The 19,743-nt window shown below is 50.8% G+C and overlaps 1 protein-coding gene across 1 annotated transcript in view; it reads right to left on the reverse strand.

The window, feature by feature from the left end:
• Positions 1-573: 573 nt before the first annotated feature.
• LOC308657041 (uncharacterized protein C1orf94) overlaps positions 574-19,743 on the reverse strand; it is a gene marked incomplete at both ends in the record, with an annotated part of 35,527 nt that continues 16,357 nt past the window's right edge. Inside the window, 6 exons of the mRNA XM_081308498.1 lie at positions 574-649; positions 5,437-5,645; positions 9,049-9,126; positions 13,322-13,497; positions 14,510-14,758; positions 17,977-18,659. Of these exons, the coding sequence (XP_081164624.1) occupies positions 574-649; positions 5,437-5,645; positions 9,049-9,126; positions 13,322-13,497; positions 14,510-14,758; positions 17,977-18,659 (1,471 nt within the window). The remainder of the gene's footprint in view (positions 650-5,436; positions 5,646-9,048; positions 9,127-13,321; positions 13,498-14,509; positions 14,759-17,976; positions 18,660-19,743) is intronic.

Here is a 19,743-nt window from a genome sequence, read left to right on the forward strand (position 1 = left end):
CTTTGATGGTGTCTATTCTTAAGATGCATAAACTGGGTTGTTGGGAAATGAGTGGGTCCCAGAGGAAAAGAGAGAAGCCCTCAAACTTGCCATCCCTGAGAGAGCAGCACTGGGAAGACTCCAGCCCCTGGTCTCTTTTCAGGTCCTGAAGAAATGTTGACTCCTTATGAGGAAAATGAGGGGTGAAGATTATGCAAATTGTAACAAAAATAAAGAGACACATGCCAATTCATGCAGCTCATAGTTTTATCATAAAATACAAACTTTCTAAAATTAAGTATCTTACTTCTATTTTGTTAACAACAACAACAACAACAAAAACAAACAAAAAAAAAATCACTCATGTTACCTAAATACGGGTGCATGTGTGATTGAACAGGTATGAACAAGAGGGTGTGTGCTATGTGTGAGTGCCGGTCAGCAGATGCATCTGGTCTTGCTGTTTTCTGCCTGTGACCTGGTCGGAACCTTGGCTTTCCAAACTTCATACCAAGCAGTTGCAGAATCCAGAATTCCAGAGCCCTGAGCCCTGATCCAAGGGCTAAGCAGGGAAGAAGGAAAAGAGAAGGAAGTCTAAAAATTTATGCCATTCCCACTGGAGGAAAAATAGGGGCTGTTCATCAGGGGCCCACCAGACGTCGAGCCGAACCTGGAAGACAAGAAGGATGGATTCCATGATGAGATTCCTGATGTTATTGGAGAGATTAGAAAAAAGAAAAGAACATATTAATTTTTTGGCTGTCAAAGACTGTGAAGACCGTGACAGACTTGCAGGCTGAAAGCTTTAGCATAATAATAATAATAAAAAAAAGTGTTGACTCTGGAGAAATAAAATATTAAAATGACATAATTAGAGGACAATAAAGAGCTTCTCCTGCCACTAACTTGGACCAGGAAGACCCTGGGAGCCTCTGAGGATTACTTCTATGAAGCCTACACTCGTCCCATGCCAGGACCACAGAGCTGGGATCCCTCTCTGAGCACCTTACCTGTATTTCTGTGACCACTCCACTGCCTTACGGGGCTAGCTCTGCTTTCAGGAAAATCAGAAAAGACAGGGCAGGTTCCTAGCATTAGATCTCAGAGTCCAGACAATCCCAGCACAACATCCCTGCTCACTTCGCTGAGTTAGGCTGCTCCATTTCAAGACCAGTCTGAGAAGCAAGCCTTGCCAGGTGTCTGGGTCTTTACTAAGCCCTCAAGGAAGAGCACAAGAAGCTGTGAGCCTCACCTGGTAAGAGCTGCGATACACACGCCTCTGCTTTCTCTCCAGACACACTCCTATTCGTACTTCAAAATAGGGCTCTAAAGCCCCCTCTTCTGGGAAGCTTGCTGGCCTCTCCAGATGGGAATGCTGTACTCATGCTTCTGGGATCTGATTGCAATTTCTTTACCCATCTGCTAGGATACTTTGAATGATGGGAATAATGGGAACAGAGCTCACTGCAAATTGCAGCAGAGCAAATGGCTAGATTTAATCTAATCCAGGGATTCTCAACCACTTTCCAGTTGGGCAGATGCATATTTCAGATGAGATTCACGTTCAAGGCACCCCTCCCATGAATTGATGAAACAATCAAAGGGGAGGTGGGGAGGGGAGGGAAGAAGCGATGGAGACAGACCACCGCATTAATTTATAATTCCTCTGTGGGTAAGGGTATCTGTTGCTCACTGTGAGCATCCGTAAACCACCTAGGCTTTGTTTCCTACCCTTCTCACTCAAACAAGTTCCACGGAAGAGGAATCTGGTCTGTTCACCTTGTATCCAGCACCTGGCACAAGGTAGGTGCCTAATGTGTAATTAATGCCAATGGTAATCATACCTCTTTTCCTCTCTTTCAAAAATCCTATTGGAGCATAATTAATTAAAAATTATTTTTAAAATACCTTGGAGTCCACTGATTGATACAATGAAGGTTGTAACCCATAACGACGATCCGTAACCACGATTCCTGACACATGTGGTCTCTGATTGCCATACCCCATGCATCTCACTTCTCCAGGTTCAGAACTTACAATCAGACAAACTGCCAAGGGATTGGGCTGGGCAGGATGGATGCATGCTAGAGGGTCAGGAGGAGGAGCAATGGTGTGGACTAGAACTATCAAGGAATGCTTCCTGGAGGAGGATAAGAAGGAGGAGCAACAGCTGGCCTGGCTTCTCCAGTGTGGTTGATCCTGTGCCCTGGTTTGCCTGGGACAGCCTCTGCAATGTTGTTCACAGTGTAATAATTACTAATGCCCCTTTAACTCTCAAGTTCATTACTGCTTGGAAGACCAATTGTGCGGCCGTCCTGTCCTGATAAAAGTATGCAAACTTCCCCTCCTTCCCTGACAACATGGAGGCCTCTTGCTCCTTCCTCTCCCACTTCCTACGCTTTAGTCTCTTGCTTCCTGCCTTCCCTATCCCCCAGACCAAACTCTCCAGTTAGGCCCTCACATCCTCTCTGCCTGGTGCAGCCTCGCCTGGCTCTCCATTCACTCGGCCCTGCTTGCTCAGAAGCCCCCAACGCCTCCTCGTGCTCTGCACTCAAGGAGCCTGGGTTCCCTGGGATAGTGCCCTGTTTGGCTTTCCACCACCGAGATCCCACACTCTCCTCCAGGAAATGCTTCCTGCTTTCCGGGACTCTTCCTGAGCCTCCTACTCTTTCTCCCACCTCACTAGAGGATCCTTCTTAAATCCTCTGCTGGTTCTTCCAATCTCCAGCCTTTCCTCCACCTGCTGGGTCCTCAGTCCTTGGGCCTGAAGGGCTTCTCTACACACATACATTCCCTGGCCACCTCATCCCACCCCCTTTCATTCCATTCCATCCCATTCTTGAAATATCATCAATATGCTAATGACTCCCACATTTATTCCCAGCCCCAACCTGTCCCCTGAGCTCTAGACTCCTATATCCACCTGTTCATCAATTATCTAACAAGCATCTCCAAGTTCACATGTCCAAGACCAAACTCTGCAGTACTGGGATTGAACCTAGAGTCTCACTCATGCCGGGCAAGTGACCTACCAATGAGTTCCATTCCTAGTACCTCACCACCTACCACCTCACGCTTTTCTTTCTCTCTCTCTCTTTGAAAATTTCGAGACAGGATCTTGCTGACTCAGGCTGGCCTCAGACTTGCGATCCTTCTGCCTCAGCCTCCCCAGTAGCTGGGATCACGTGTGTGTGTCACAGCTCCCGGCTAAAGACCAAACAGATCCTTGTGCTTTAGTCATATTGGCCTCAGCATCTTGCGGTGGCCACTCATCCATGCACACAAGTCCAGAACCTAGAGATCATGCCGGATTCCTCCCTTTCCATAGTCCACATCCAACCATCAAATCCCATCAACTTTGCCAAGATGAAGAACATCCCAGATCTTTTCATTTGTTCTCTTTCCTGTGGTCATCGCACAGTAGAAAAAGGCTCCTAACCTGATCCCCTGCACCACTTCTCACCCTCAGAGTCCTTACGTTGGCTAATGTGCTCTGTTGTATACAGAAATTTAGAACATGTCCTCACCCGTTTAAAAGTCTTCCCGGCTTCCCACTGTTCTTAGAACGGCCCATGCCCACCACATCCTGTCCGTCTGGCCCTGGCCTGCAGATTCCAATTCTACCCCCCTCCTTCCAGCTCTCACTGGGACCCAGCCACACATTCCATCTGGGAGCCTTTGCACTCAATTCTTTCTGCTCCCCATATTTATGCATGGCTCATTCTCTCATTTAGATCTCAGCTCAGGAGACCTCCCTTGATTCTCTGTCCCCTCCTCCCCGGCACCTGACTTCACAGGTGTGTTTATCTCCTTGTTGTGTCTCTCCTCCCCTAGAATGTGAGCTCCTTGAGAGAAGAACACCTTGTTCTTGTTCACTGCGGTGCCAATTCACTCAGATGTGCACACATCTTCCATGGATCCTCAGGCCAAGCAGCCAAAAGCCTTTAATAATCCAACCCCAATCTCCCTTTTCTAATCCTGTTTTCCACCTTTTTCAGGAACAAATCTAATACTTCCACCAGCAGCAGCCTTTATCCTCAGGCCTTGGGCTTGCCCTGTTCCTTCCTGCCTGGGGGGCGGGGGGGTGTCTCTCTCTTCCATCCTGGAATGCACCGGAACCTCCCATCCTGCAGGGCTCCTGCCTCTGGCCTCAGGCCACCTTGATGGTCTTCCCAAGTTGCCGGGGCACTGACATCCTGGTGCTCAGGACTCATCTGTTCTCAACTCTCTTTCCTATTCATGTCTTTCCTATTCCGGTGCAGGTCCCCTGCAGGCTAAATTCAAATTAACTCCAGGAATTAACACAGCACAGGGGAGGTGTGTTGGGTGCAACCCACCAGGAGGTGCTCTACAAAAAGAAGGAAGGGAAGAGGGGAGGAAGGGAGGGAGGAAGAGAGAAAGAAAGAGATAAAAGGGGCTGTGGATATCACGTTCAAACCACACTATCGACAACCTTCTTGAACCTTTCCCATGCACCCTAGGAAATTAAATGATCTGAGAATTCCAACAGTTAAGAAATCTGTTTATCTTTGTTTCTCACAGCTTTCCCCAAACAGATCTGACTGCAGAAACCTCTTTCTAACATTTATCCCTTTTAAGGAGACATTCAGGGGAAATGCAGATTGAAAGGGGGGGGGGGGGTTGGGGAATGTGGTAGGGACACTACAGGGAAGGGTCTGCGAGGATGGGAATCAATGTCAGGTCACAGAGTCGGATTCCAATCCTATTAAGTGAATTTCTCAAACTGGGGCACAGACCCCCCATCGTGTGCCTGGGAGACCACGGGGATGACACGCGGCCTGTCTCTTGGAACGTCAATATCAGTTGAAGATTTGGTGGCTGCGACGAGTGGCTAGTCATTATTATATTAAAACAAACACAAATGTGTTACTCAGCAGCATGTTAAATTTGAATGGAATTGTCAGCTCAAACATGGAGTTAGTGTTGGCTGTTTTCTGCTAAGCCCTCAGATTATCCCAGGAAATGAGTCTCTCTGCTGTTGGGGGCTGTGGTGGAAAAGCGTGAGCAGCTCTGATAAGCAGGTGAAGGCCCCTCAGCAGGGCCGCCCGGAAGTCAATGGGATGTTTGGGGGGGAATTAGGCTGGTGGGGGCTTAGGGTGTAGCCCGTGGAGGGACAGCCAGAGAATCACCTGGGCACGTCCTGTTTTTAAACTCAGCAAGTGGGTAGGGAATGTGGTCAAGCTCTCCACCTGCAGGGTGCCCATTGGCTTCTGCCTAGGCAATTGCCACTGGACTGTAGGGCCACACTCCCAAACAGTCCAATTGCCACTGGACTGTAGGGCCACACTCCCAAACTCCCAGGATCTAGACTCTGCTCACCTCCCCACACCAGGTCCTCGAATACCAAGAAAGGCTCTGTGGGGCCCTCCCCACTGGCCCCCATCCCAGCAGCTCCCTGGATACAAGTCCGACCCCCAGTGTGGGCTGAGGACTCACCCATATCCTTGGGGGAAGAGGTACTGCGGCCCATCTCCTGCCATGGGGGAAGGGTCTCGGGGGTTGGCGGACAGCTTTTGAGGTGTCCTCTGTGGGTATGGATAGTTGGGCTGGACGAAGGGGATGTAGCTTAACAGGGGGGTGTAGGACGAGCGGAAGATCTGCTGTCCCATCTGCTGTCCCATCTGTGGGGGGTTGTATGGTGTCACCTGCAGGTCAGAGAGGAGAGAGGGGCAGGGTCACCATTTTTCAGCCCTAACCCAAACTCCAGCGGACACCACTCCATGCCCCAGTTAAGTCACTGCAGAGTCCACAAAAGACAGTACGGTGGGGTGGGACAAGCCCCGAGCTCGACTTCTGCAGTGAGCTTGGCAAGTTTCCTAAGGTATCTGAGTCTTGGGTCCTGCTTCTGTCAGATGGGCAGACACTCTCTACCTTGTGTGGAAATGGAGTCAGTTGATAGAAGTGGAGACAGGCACAAAATAAATAGCCATTAAATAGTATTTCCATTCTTTTCCCTGCCTTCCTACCTCAGTAACCATTCCCAAAGGTTCTCGTTCATTTTTTAAGTTTTTATTCAAATCTTGGAATGTACACAATGCTGGCTTCTATCTTAGGATCTCAATAGAAAGCCAAGTCCAAGACAGCCCACCCACTGGACACACTGGTGACGGCAGGCATGTTCCCTATCTGTGCTGACCACTGTGGCAATCACCAGCCACACACGGTTACTGAGCACTTGAAATCTGCCTGGTGTGAACAAGGAGGTGAATTTTGAATTTTTTTATTTTAATTCATTTAAGTAAGATTTTTTATTTAAATGTATTTAAACTTAAATAGCTACACAAAGCTAGTGGCTACCTTATTGGTCCATGTGAGACAAGGCAAAAAAAATGGGCAATGGGCTCAGCTCGTATCCAAGGGAAAGACAGGAACTCAGTGGGGTTTCTGAGACTACGTGGAACAAGCTCCCTCCAACAACAGGACTCCAGCTTTCCTGCTCCCAATAAGGGATCATCCTTATCATACTTGCTGATATTGCTACGACTCCAAGACAGTGCCTGCCACTGTCCCATTTGGGGTGGGTTAGACAGTGGCTTCTCAGTAATTACATGCTAAATGAGCCAGGTGCAATGGCTCACGCCTGTAATCCCAGCTCCTCAGGAGACTGAGGCAGGAGAATCACAAGTTGGAGGCCAGCTTGGGCAACTTAGTAAGACCCCGTCTCAAAATAAAAAATAAAAAGAGCTGGGATATAGCTCAGCAGCCGAGACCCTGGGCTCAGTCCCCAGTATCCTCCGCACAACAAAAATGTTAAATGAATGCAACAAACAGGAGACTGGGGTGGTGGAAAGGGGGACCACTAAGCATCTGCTCACCTGAAGTGGTGGGAACCCACCGCATCCCGAGCCCTCTGTTCTCTACTCACAGCTTCAAATGGGAGAAAACCTTTTCTCATCTGAAGCGTGTGCTCATCTGGCCCCTGTGTGCTAAGGGGACTTTCAGCCAAGACTGGGGAAGCTTCTTGATTTCCACTTCAACAGGAAGGCCTGGAGTCCCAGTGCCCTGGGACAGCCCTCTCTTGCCCTGCATGCCTTTGTCTGATAAACACCCACTAGGCTAACGCTCACGGAGTTTCTAGGATGTGTGGGCCCTGCACACAGCCCTGGGAGGCAGCCATGATCATTCCCATTTTGGAGATGAGGAAACTGCTGAGGTTCAGAGAAGTGAAGTGACTTGCTCAGTGAACATCTCCAGTTCTGAGCTGGGGTCAGAACCCCAGCAGGGACAGCCCAGAGCCTGTGCCCTCCTCCAACATCGTTCTGCTATGTTCTCTCCAGAGGCAGAGCTCCTGCCCTGGTCCTTGCCATCATCCTCAGAGTAGAGATTCAGGGTCTGGTACAGACACAGGCACCAGAACCCCAAAGAACCAGCATGCCAGGAGCTTCCAGAAAGGGCTCAGGAGAGCACCTCCCAGGCAGCCCCGGTGGGGCACACGGAAGGAGATACCTCTGGTCTTCACGGCAGGGGAAGGCCCTGAGCCTGGAAGAGATGAAGGGATGAAGCTGGTCCCAGGGCACACGCATGCTGTGTGCAGAAATGTACCCAGGATCCCACAGAACCAATCAAAGCCATCAAACAGGGCTTTGTGTGTTTCTCTGGAACCATCTCTAAATATACCCCTCACTGACAAAAGCAACAGATCAGTGTGCCCTGAATGCCACATTTGTATAAAAATGTTTATATAAATAGATGCCACTGGAAAGACACATAAGCAAGGATTGCCTCTAGGTGTTTAAATTCTTTTTTACCATGTTTTATATTACTTTTCTCAAATATACACAGGCATATACACACATGCGTACAATTGTCGACAAGGACTGGAACCAGGTGGGAGATGTCACTGTTGCTAGGGTGGAGGTGACGGACCGGGAATTCCCGAAGGGGGTCTCTCTCATCCCCACTTCATCTCAGGATGCAAAGGGCTCCTACTGCTGACCAAGCAGTCCTGACCCAAGGAATAAAGTGCCCTACCATGAATACTTCTCTACCTTCTGGAACATTCTAGCGTATTCCAGGTAAGAGGTGCAGTTTGCAGAGAAAGTAGAGGAATCTTTGAGGAGGAAGGAGAGGCAGAAGAATCTGGAGTTGTGTGTGGGGTGCCCATCTGAGTGTGAGGTTCCAGGCCCTGTAGCAGGCTGGACTGTGGTGCCCTCTACACCCTCATCCTCAGCACCTTTCCTCACACTCCTACCCCTGCCCCAAGACCATCTGTGTGTGCACCTGCATGCACGTTCACTCAGGCAGCCTGGGGGCGTATGTACCTCTGTATGTACACCTGCTCTGCGTGTGTGTTTGCATTGCTGTCTCTGTCTCTGTGTATGTGTTTACAAGAGGCGCTAAGGCAGGTGACTGGGCACCTGGGACTGCAGAGGTCAAGCCCTAATTCTGCCACTCTGTGATTGTCCAACAGGTCTTCATCCCAACCTACCTGTGGAAGTAACCTTGCCAGCTTTAGCCAATAAGACTGCAGGACACCCAGTGAAATTTGAATTTCAGGTAAACAATAAATAAGTTTTTAGCATAAGTATAGGACATGCCTAAAACATTTTCATTGCTTATCTGAAATTCAAATTTCACTGGGAGTCCTGTATCTTAACAATCAAGCCTACCCGGCAGGGATGGGGCTCCCTGCACCACTGATGCAGGGCAGACTGTGTGATTGGCTTTGGCCAATGGAAGGTGGGTGGCAGTCACCACGCACCACCTCTGCACCTCCTGTGCTCCTGCCACCTAAGACAGGACGAGCAACTTCAGCCCAGACCCAAAAGAAGAATGTAAGGAACAGGATGGAACCTGATCCACAGCCCAGTTCAGCCAACCTGTCAACTCCAGAATGAGAAATCAACATTCAGTATTGATGTCTGTAACTCCAGTGACTCTGAAGGCTAAGGCAGGAAGGTCACAAGTTCAAGACCAGCTTGAGCACCTTAGCATGGCCCTAAGCAACTTAGTGAGAAGCTGTCTCAAAATTAAAAAAAAAAAAAAAAAGAGGGCTGGGATGTGGCTTAGTGGTTAAGTGCCCATGGGCTCATCCATACTCATACTCACCTGTCGGGAGTAACACCCCAGCTGGGGGTGCACAGGCTGCTGATAGGGCGTCCTGGCTGAGCGCTGGGGGTGCAGGCCCTGGGAAGACAGGAAGAGAGGGGCTTGGTGTTTCTGGGCAAGGGCTGCAGCCATGCCTGGCTCACACACCTGCATCTGCAGACAGAGGTGAGCTCCCCATCACACTGCACCTGTCACTGCCTGAGTCCACCTAGATTTAGGCCAAGATGAGCCCAAGTCATGCTGCCGGGAAGCCCTACTTAGGTAGTCTTCATAATGTTTAAACTGCTTCCTGAATCCCAGATCTGCCCTGCAGTGGCTCTGTGACTGGGGGCAAGCTGCTTGGCCTCTCTGAGCCTTTTTCCTTGTCTACAGAATTATGTGTGTTCGGGCCTGCAAAGCCCATGAAGAAAGCCACGTTCTCTGTTGCTGTATGCACACCTTTGCTAAGTGCTTTCCCCAGGCCCCATTCCTGCCCTAACACATGAGATATCCAGGTACATCCATGTGAGTGTGAGTGTGTGTGTGGGGGGGATTAGTGTGGGGATAAATGAATTAATGCATCTAAAGAGCTGAGAACAGTGCCCAGCACTTAGTAAGGACTTGGTAAATGTTAGGTCTGTCTATCATCTCCCGCTGACCCCTCCCTTGAAAAGGCTCTCTGGCAGCTTATGAAAATTTTATTCACAATTCTGTCAGGGTGTGGGTGCTTTGGGGTGTACATTTGTTCCCACACAGACACAAGATACACACACACACCGAGCATGCAGCCCATAGCCCTCCAGTCTCAGGTTCTGTCTACGCCCACCTTACCTGCCCTACCCCCACACAAGGCTCAAAGCCCAAAGCCCCTCCCAGCCAGGACCTTCCCCCCCAGCCTCTGCACTCTGAGGTTCTGCCTCCATTCTGGGCTTGGTTTGTGCCAGTTACCAAAGGGGTGGGACAAAACTCTGCCCTTGACTTTCCCAAGGTCCTCATGAAAAGCTGCGGAACCCCTGACCTGGTTCAGGGGGGCGTCCCTCAGCTCCCGCTGCCCCACCTTCTAGGTTCCCAAGAGAACAGTTGCTCTCAGAGCCCCACCCCACTCTCTGTTCCCCAAGAACAAGACGCATTCCTGCAGTGATCTCTTCCACGTCCACCAGCCAGCCCTTCACCACAAACCAGCTCCCTCCCTCTCCCCTGCACTCCAAGCCCTGAAGCTAGCAGCCTTACCTTTATGACCCAATGGGGTCCCCGTGACACCCACCTTGTCCTGAGCCTGGACAAAGAAGTCACACAGAGCGAGTGGCCTCGCCCATTCCCAGCCCTCAGTCTGCTGCTGCAAGGCCACTGAGCAGGTGGCTGAGTGTCCCTCCCCTGTCTCACCCCTCCCCCATGGACCCCTTTAGCACTTAACCCTGCCTTCCACAGCCACCTTGCCCAGCAGAGGACAGGTGGCCACCTCCACCCCACCCACCTCGGCCCCAGAACCTGCGGAGAAGGGCAGCTGCCCACCCAATCCTTGACTTTAGGACACAAGGGCCACAGTCAACAGGATAAGCAACACCATCTGACTTCCAGGACACTTGCGGTTGTTAGAACAGCACGTCTACAATCGCAATTTTGTAAACTCGGGCTAGGGTAAACATACATTCACTCTTGTTTGCTTGAGGCTGTGGCCTTCTGCTACCCAGCCTCCCTCTTCATCTTTGGGAGCAGAGTTCTTTTATGCTAAGTCCCCGGGGGAGCCGCTGGGCCTCCTCTATGCACGAGTCTTCCTCCTCCTCACCTCTGGTCCCTCTACCAAGGAGCTCTGAGTAAACTGGATTTATTCCTGATGCCACGTGGGGAAGAAGCCGGAAGAGAGTAGACCCCATTTGTCATCTTCTGCCACTTCAAGGATTGTGGAGACCCCCGACCCCATTTTCTTGGAAGATCAGGGCTAAGTAATGACGACATCAAAATCCACTCCATCTCACACTTCGGCTTTTACGGCCTGTTCCCATCCCTGGGCTCAATCCTCACCCCAGATCAATCTGTGCTGCTTCTGCTGCTGTTGCTATGATTACGATGAACCCATCTCACAAAGGAAGAAACTGGGACTCAGAGCAGCTAATTAACCTGCCCACGGCCACACAGTTTGGAAGCAGCAGGATTGTTCCATCCAAATCTACCGATTTTGAAATCTGCCTTCTATCATCTCGGACCCCTTGATCAGCTGTTTTGAAGCTACACAGCATTATGAGATCTTCAGAAGCTGCCAGAAGGTAAATTATGCTGTCTGTTGTTACTTCCTGGGAGGGTCAACTCTTTGCATGGCCCCCTTCAGCTGTGCCCATTCAGTGTGTGAACTGCCTCATGGAACCCAGCGGGTCCTCCAAGCCAGAGGACCCCTTCCACTGCTCCTGCCCAGAAGCTGGGGAACCTTGTCAGAGTAAACCCTGCAATGCAAACCTCTGCCTCTCTGAAGACAGGGGAACGTCATGCTCAGACAATATGTCCATTTCTCGCTCACTCCGAAAGAGTCAAAGCGGAAGAAATCAACACCGCAGAGTGATGCCACCCAGACTTAGCACAGCCAACCATTGCAAATTAGCTTTCCACGGTGCGCTCCCCGGGCGCATCTGAGAGTGGATGTGTGCACACCACCTACAACCCTGTGACTGTTCCTCCCTCGGAGGTGGAGGGGCGTCTGCTGGTCTGTGATGTACTTCTTGGTCATCTTTGAGTCCTCTCACCTAGCCCAACACTCTGCTTATAAAAGCGTGGAGCAAAGGTTTTTTAAAATTCCTTAAGTGCATGAGTAAATAGCAATGGGTAAATCACTAAATAGTGAAATAAATAAACCATGAATAAGCAAGCCTCAAATGCAAGGGTAGAAGAACACTGGTGAAGGAGTCAGTGAATCAACGAGCAACACGTTTCTCTCAGGACCTGTGTAAAGACAGCATGGCTGATGGGAGACGGGCAGGCTTTCATCTCCCCTTAGATCACCCTGCGCTGCAAGCCCTGGCCTCTCCGTGGCCACTTGTTCTCTTTAGCAAACAGACAAGCTTAAAAACAAAACAGAGGAACAGAGAAACAGAACCCTTTGGGATCCAGGAGCTAAGCCTGGTGGGCCAGCTCGGCGGGTCTTACCTAGAGTGGAAGAGACCCGCTTCTGCCTTCGACATCTAAGCCTCAAGGTTGGAGCTCTCTTGCAAAGAAAGAAATGGCTCAGGTGCCAAGGGGGTGGTGGGAGGGGAAGGGACGTGGAGGAAAATAAACTGAATACGAGTGTATTTCCTTTTGCTTTTCCTCTTTTCCCTTTCCAGGCTTTGCTGGGCCAGGAGGGTACAGCAGATGGCCAAACTCCTGGACATCGAACCCCAAGGACCTGCACCTCCCCACACAACTACGTGCCACTCTGGAGAGGAACGAGAAAGGGGAACTGAAGACAGAAATCTTAAATGCTGAGCATTTTTCCTGGGGGGAAAAAAAAACACCTGAGCACTACCTAGAGGGACTGTTTCAGTTATTGGATTGGACAAAGTCTTAAACTAGAGTGGACATTTATTTGATTCTTCCCTCCTTCTACTGAGTGGGCTGCAGCTCTTAAGGGATATTAAGTTAAATGGACAAAATAAAGAAACTACATTTTCCCTGCATAAATAAGTTCTGTGAGTGAAATTTCAAACCCTGCTACAAGTGCTTCACCTTTCCTTTCTGTCTGGTCACTAATTCCTTCTTAACGAGGAGCCTAAGACCAAGAATGCATGTCCAGGCACCTCGGCTGGTACAAGCAAAGGCTACTCAGATACGGTTTAAATAAGATGGTCACCATTTGACCTCCAAACCACAACACTGGGGAGTGAATGGGGATGTCATTAGTAATCATTCTGGGACCAAATGCCTAAGCTGAGATGGTCCCAAGTCGTCCAAGATGAAGGCCATCTGAGTCGCAGGAGGTGGGTGGGAAATAAGGACTATGCCAACCTCCTGTTCCGGGGGACCAAGCACTTAACCAGCCAAGACTGGCAAAGGGCTCTGGAATAATCAGCGTGGTGTGAAGTGTGTGTGTGATATGTGTGTGTGTGTGTGTGTGTGTGTGTGTAGCAAGTGATCTGGTCACAACAAAAATAGCAACAGACGAGGTAACAAGTTGAGAGTGTCCTGTTCTCATTCCCTGGGAGCGTCTGGGGTAAGGAAGTGGCGCCCAAGGATTCTTTGTGAAATAGGCTCCCTGCAAGTCACACCCCGTCATGGTGTGGAGCGCAGGTGGGATGACTGCAGGCAGAGCCCAGCCCCCCCCACTCACCTGATACTGCGGGAAGGTGGAGTGATTGGTGAACACCGGTGGAGGCGGGCAGTTCAGGTTGAGCCAGAAAGGCTGGTTCACTGTCGTGGAGGTCAAGGCTGTGGCAAAGCGTGGGGTGAAAACGTTCCCTGTGTACTTAAGGTTGTTCTTGTCGGCCACTGTTACCGGAGGGTTAACTGCAAGTCACAGGAGAGGTAAAGCCGTTCAGTGTTTGAGGCAGGGAGAGGCCAGGAGGCCTTCAGTCTTTTCCCCTCCCCAGAGATTCTCAGAGGTCAGGGGCTTTAAAGCTCCAAGAGGGTCCTTCAAAGTCCTGGTGAATTTCCAACCACAGGAAAAACATCATCAGTTCATACCTTGCCGATCTGAAGGGGACCCCAGCAGGGTCTCGCTTGGAGCTTCTCTTTCCATCATTGGCTAGTCAGGGGGGCGATTTAGCAAGGGATACAGCAATCCGCATTGCTATATGTCCCCAACTTAAAAAGCAAATTCTTCCAGGTGCTTTAGAAAAATCTAGCTGTGTCATGCAAACAAGTGCTATGTCACTGGAATTCATTCGGATCAAACCCTTCACACAGCCCCCCACCAGGGCCATGCGCTCAGCAGGGACTGTATATCGGGTGTCTATCTGGGAATGACTTTTAAAATATTTTAAAACAGGATAATTCAATGTGAGTGGCTCTAAATTAGTCTAGAAGAATGAGTTTTCTGGATATGAATTGCTTCCTGAGAAACATCTGTGTCCCGGGGGGGCTTATGGGATCAGAAATGGGCCCTTGGTTTCCCCTCCATCTGGCATCATTTTTAGAAAGGAATTTTTGACTGAAACGACTGGAGAGGAGCAAGAAGAGAGAGCAGGGACTTGAAAGTGAAAGTGATTGAAAGCAGGGATTTTTTTTTTCCCCTTGGCTTGGGCATTTTGAGAAGCTAGGGTATGATTCTGGGTTAGGGCTGTATTCAAAATCAACCACTGAAAATGTCCACGTGACCCCTGGAAGCCAACTACCTATCTCTTTAATTTTATTTCCCACAAGGAACATATGGAAAAAGCCATTTCCCCGGTTCTACAATTTAAAAATCCTGACATCAAGGAAAGGCAGTGACTGGCCCTGGTTAAGACAGAGTTACGCCTGGGTCTGAGAGGTCTCTGGGGTCCCTCCCTTGGGGTCCTTGCTGGCTAGGTCAGCTTACGTTTCAGCTCCAGCCCATCCACCTCCACTTTGCTGCGAAGCCTCAGCGGCCCGCTCGGGTTCTTGGCGGCACCGAGGAACTCATAAAGCAGGTTCTTCTCGGCCGGCCATGCAGGTTTCTTGGTGGACATGGTGCCCACTGGGTCAATGCAACCTTCCTCACTGCAGCTGTCCTTCCGACTCTGGGGCCACTGGCTGAGGAAGAGGCTCTCTCGACCCTTGGCCAGCTCCTTGCTGCCAGGATTTCGTTCTGGAGCAGGAGAGAAACGGAGTCAATGCTCCCGGGGTACCAAGTGCTAGATGCAGGGAGCATCTTCTTATGAACTAGGTGACAGGTCTTCCATAGTACTCACCCGAGGCTCGGACTGGCCTGCAGACTCTCCCTCGGCCTAATGGAACCACAGTCTCTCTCTCTCAGGCTTTCCCTGACCACTGCCCCTTCTGGCCTTCCTGCCTCATGATCTAGATGTCTGTCCATCCATCCATCCATCCTCACCTTCCCTCCTTCCTTCCTTCCACAGTGCCAGTCGGGGGGATATAAGGATGACTTGGACTCAGTTTCGCCATCGGGGGGTGCACAGCTTGGGGGGGAAGACACGCGTCCCTGCAGGACACGCGGTCTGAGCCCCACGGTTTGCTCCCTCACCATGGACTCCACCTCGGCTGTGTTGCTCACAGGCAGCTCGGCTCTCCTGTCAGTGCCAGGCCCTGCCCTGAGTACTGGGGACACAGGGATGAGTCAGAGCCAGACTCTGCCCTGCAGGAGCTCACAACAAGGAAGAAGAGAGAGACATGCCCAGAATAGCTCCAGGACAAGGCAGATGGGCACCACGAGGTGACAGAAGTACACAACGGGAGAAGACGGTGGCTGACATCACTTCTATCTGAGAGGGTCCTTTTTATTCCCAGAAGGAAGTGGGGTGCAGCTAGGCTTTGCATGCAGGGGTACCTGAGAGGAGGGTGCGACAGTCCCGGGTGACTATGGACAGAGACTGGGAAGCATTAAAGAGATGCAGGAAGGACACAGTCAGAGCCAGACGCAGGACTCGCTCCAAATAGACCAAGCATCCATCCCCCAGTGCAAGGACTGTCTGCACCACAGTGGGGGCCCCCCACCGCGCTCTCACCCCCCATGTCCTTTTAGCCTTGCAACTTTTTCTTCAAATGAAATTAAAAGCATGTGTGTGGAACAGTGATGGAAAATGCTCTAAAAAAAATTTGTATCTGGGGCTGGGGTTGTAGCTCAGTGGCAGAGCGCTTTCCTCACATACGTGAGGCACTGGGTTCGATCCTCTGCACCACATAAAAATAAATAGATAAAACAAAGATTGTGTCCATCTATAACTAAAAAAATGTTTAAAAATTGTATCTGTACTGAACATGGGTAGGCATTTTTTTTTCTTGTCAATGATTCCTAAACAGCACAGTAGAGCAACAGAATAGCTAACATTTATATCCTATTAGGTATCGTAGATCCTCTAAAGATGGTGTGGAGTAGGTAGGAGGGTGTGCACGAGTTAGATGCCATTCTAAATGAGGAACTTGAGCATCTGTATATTTGGGCATCTAAAGAGAGCCCTGAAACCAACATTTGGAGGGACAACTGTATATACATACATATACATATACATATATATATATATATATATATATATATATATATATATATATACATATATATATATATACATATATATATGATGATCATATGTTTTTTAAAGCACTACTCTGGTTGAAGCAGGGAAGAGGGTCTTTTCCTGCCAGCCCCTTCATTCCTTCCACCATCTGATGGTATCTGAAGCTCCTCAGAAATTGGCATGGAAACTTCCACCTGCCGACTAGATGGCAATGATCTGTGCTGGACACACTGCAGGCACCTGGGGACTCTGGTCACAGAGGGATCAGAAGAAGTGGGCCTGATCCCATCAGTTCTAGGACCTCCAACCCAGTGGCCTTGAGGGCTGAGCAGGGGCCAATTGGGTCTGCCTTCCCAGAACTGTCCCAGCAGAGGAGAGCTGCTCCAGCCTGGGCCAGTTTGGAAGCCAGTGGTGTTTTTAGTAAAATGCATGCCCAGAGTCTCTTCTAAGAGTTTCTCTTCTTGCTGTTTTGCCGCCAGCTAGTTTGCTGAAATAACACACCCACTAATAATAGCCCTTTCCTCAGAGAAAACACACACCTGCAGCCTCACACACACCTATGAGGGCCCCTCCTCCGAGACCTGGGTACACACAATGCTCACGTTCCTGCCTGTTTCTCCTCTGCCTCTCCCACATATACACAACTATACACAGGACAGACACATATGTCGACACGTACACACAGACACAAACAGATTCACCCCCTCTGCATTTTTCTCTAACAAACACACCTACACTGGCAAAGCTCTCTTTGGCACAATTTTGCCCATATATTTGTACACGCAGACACAAATGGTCAGGAGGGTGGGTGGGCAGGACCACTTCCAATCCCACAGCCCCATCTGGTAAGAATGCATCCATGGGTGATTCCAGAAGGAGGGGGAGGAAGGCCCTTCCCCCTGCCTAGAGCTCCACCCTTCCCCGCCCCACAACCCCCAAAGCCCATCATCTCAAAGCTCTCTGGCTCTCCCAGGCCTTCCCAACACTGAATCCAGCTGGTGATCCCTGGCTCCATTGTTCTGGACTCCAGACAGTGCTCAGAATACAGAATGTTCTCAGGGGTGATTGTGTTCTTATTCTCTCAGGGAGATGAATGTGGGCCCTCGTGATACGGGCATCTCTGTTATCTCCCCATGCTGACAGACTGGGGGTGATTCTTCTTTGGTTGGCATGAATATGATATATCCCCCTAGTTACTGCTCAATGTGGGCAAATGCCTCTGCCATCAGTCTGTCTTCTTGGAACCAACTACTCTGAATGACTAGATCAGGACAAAAGACAGAATCTAAGGGGAGAGGAAAATGTGAGAAGTGTCTGGGTAGCAGATCCCAAGACCAACAGACTGAGCCATGAGAACTTATGCATCCACTTTCTGCCCCAGAGAGAGTGACAACTAGACCTAAGGGCCAGAGCAGGTGCCTCCATCACAAGCTAAGTGACCCCAGCTGCCAATCAAATTCCTCTCCAGCCATCTCCATGAGGCAGCCTCAGCCTCACCGTGGACCCAGCTAGGATAAATACTTTCTTCCTGGTGGAGTCAAAACACGGAGCCAGGTACTACATACATGGTACCGATCCCTCTTCCCAAAGTGGTCTGGATCAGGGGCTCTGCATTTGCTCACACAAGCTGTGCCCTGCCCACGGGCATCCAGCAGAGCAGGCCTGCAGGGACTGAGAACAGCCTGCACCTGGGAACCTGTGCCCACCAGAGAGGCTGCTTTGTCCTGCTTCACCCAATGATGCTTTATGTGTGTGCTGTGGCCCCGACGGCTTCCTAGGAGGCCGCCTCCATGCAGGCCCACTCTGTACCCCTGATCCCAGCCCCACTCACCCATCGAGTGGTGCCCCTCCAGGGTGGAGTCAGACTCGGCCTTGGAGCAGATCTTAGCAAACACAGGGAGCTGCCTCTTCTGAGCAGGGAGCTCCAAGAGTTTGTCAGGGGGTGCAGGAGGAGGGGGGGGTGGCAGCAGCAGGAATGGGCCCAGCCCTGCAGGCTCCCTGAAGCTCCCAGAGCCACTGAACATGCTGTTCTGCAGGAAGTCCTTGATGACCCTTGCCTCCTCCAGCACCATCTTGTTGTCGGGGGTCTTGGACATCTCCGTGGACTTCAGTGGAAACTGGGCCAGGAGCTTGCTGATCTCTGAGTTGGAGGCACCCAGGCTGTGGCCCCCATCCTCAGTCTCTTTGATCTTGGCAGCACGCAAGATGCCTGTCACTGTCGACAGGGCAGAATCGCAGTCCTGCCGGCTGCCAATCACAGACACGGCCACCTTCTGCTCCCGCAGGTTGTCACCAGCAATGATGGAGGCTCCAGGGCGCTCACTGCTACCAGCCACCAAAGGAGGTGCAAGAATACAAGGAACTGGTTCTCTGGTCCCTTGGGGAATGCCTCCAGGTGCTGCCAGGTCCCCTGAGCTCTCTTTGACCAGGATGAGGTGCTCTTTGGTGAGACTCAAGAACTCCTGCTCCACCAACAGGGAGATCTCATCCTTGCTGCTGCTGAGTTCCAGAGCTCTGCAAACAGGTCAGAGAGAGAGAGGCGGTGAGAGTGTCTGCTCACCAAGGGGCGGCTCTACAGCAGGACACGGGCCCCAGGGAAAGGGGACGGATGTGGCACTTGATGGAAACGTGTTTCCTGTTGAGGGAAACCTATTGCTTTCTCAAGCAAAAAAAAAAAAAAAAAAAAAAAAGACTGACAGTCTGGCTTGGCTCCTAGATCCCGATCTACACTGTAGCCCCAAGGCTACCTGAGTCCCTCCTTGCTGGCACTGTTCTGGCAAGATCATGGACCCTGGACTGGCCTCACCTCAGTCATGGCTGGTCCAGCAGTTGAGTGGTCCCTGCGCTGATTCCTAAGGATCTCCCGATACCCAACCACTGGCCTCCACCTGTAACTCAGACCTGGACACCTGGATAGACATTGCTGGCCAGCAGAAGCCCAATGGCCTCTGGTGGTCCCAGGGACACCAGGTTCCTGATTGCTGCCAGTCCTCAGCCCCACCTTCCTGCCATCATCCCTGGCAAGGGGCACCTTCTTGCCTGGCACTCTCAGGGGCGCCAGAGGCACTGAGCTTACCACCATCTGTTCTCCTACTCCGTGGGCTCCTGTGAGGGCCGGGTGAGGTGGCCTACACCTCGAACACCTGAAAAACTGCTCAGCACGCTAGCCCTGGGGATACTGAGGAAGAAGATGATGAAAGGCAGACCCCAGGAGTGGAGACGGCACTGGTGTCCACAAAACAGTGCCCATGGAGTGCCCCAGCAGGGGTCTTGCCTTCCTGGCAATGCTGTTTGGGTAGGGGTCTGCATGCGAGTGCGCGTGCATGCACATGCACATGCGCACATACACACAATGGACATATACATACTCATGTGTGTGTTTGACGCACGCACACCTGGACAGGAGCAGAGAGGCACATGATTCATGTGTCAGCACACACAGCATCAGAGCAGTGGCCCCCGCATTGACCACCCACCAGAATGGGCGTTTGGTGTAGTCTAGAGGCTCCCTTTATCTCGAACCCTTTACCCTTTATAGTTACTGGGTCCTGCAGAGGCACATGGGTCCTGAGGTAGGGAGTGGGGAATCAGGGTGCTG

The sequence above is a fragment of the Spermophilus citellus genome (assembly GCF_964194105.1).
Source record: "Spermophilus citellus genome assembly, chromosome: 9".
NCBI classification, from domain to species: domain Eukaryota; kingdom Metazoa; phylum Chordata; class Mammalia; order Rodentia; family Sciuridae; genus Spermophilus; species Spermophilus citellus.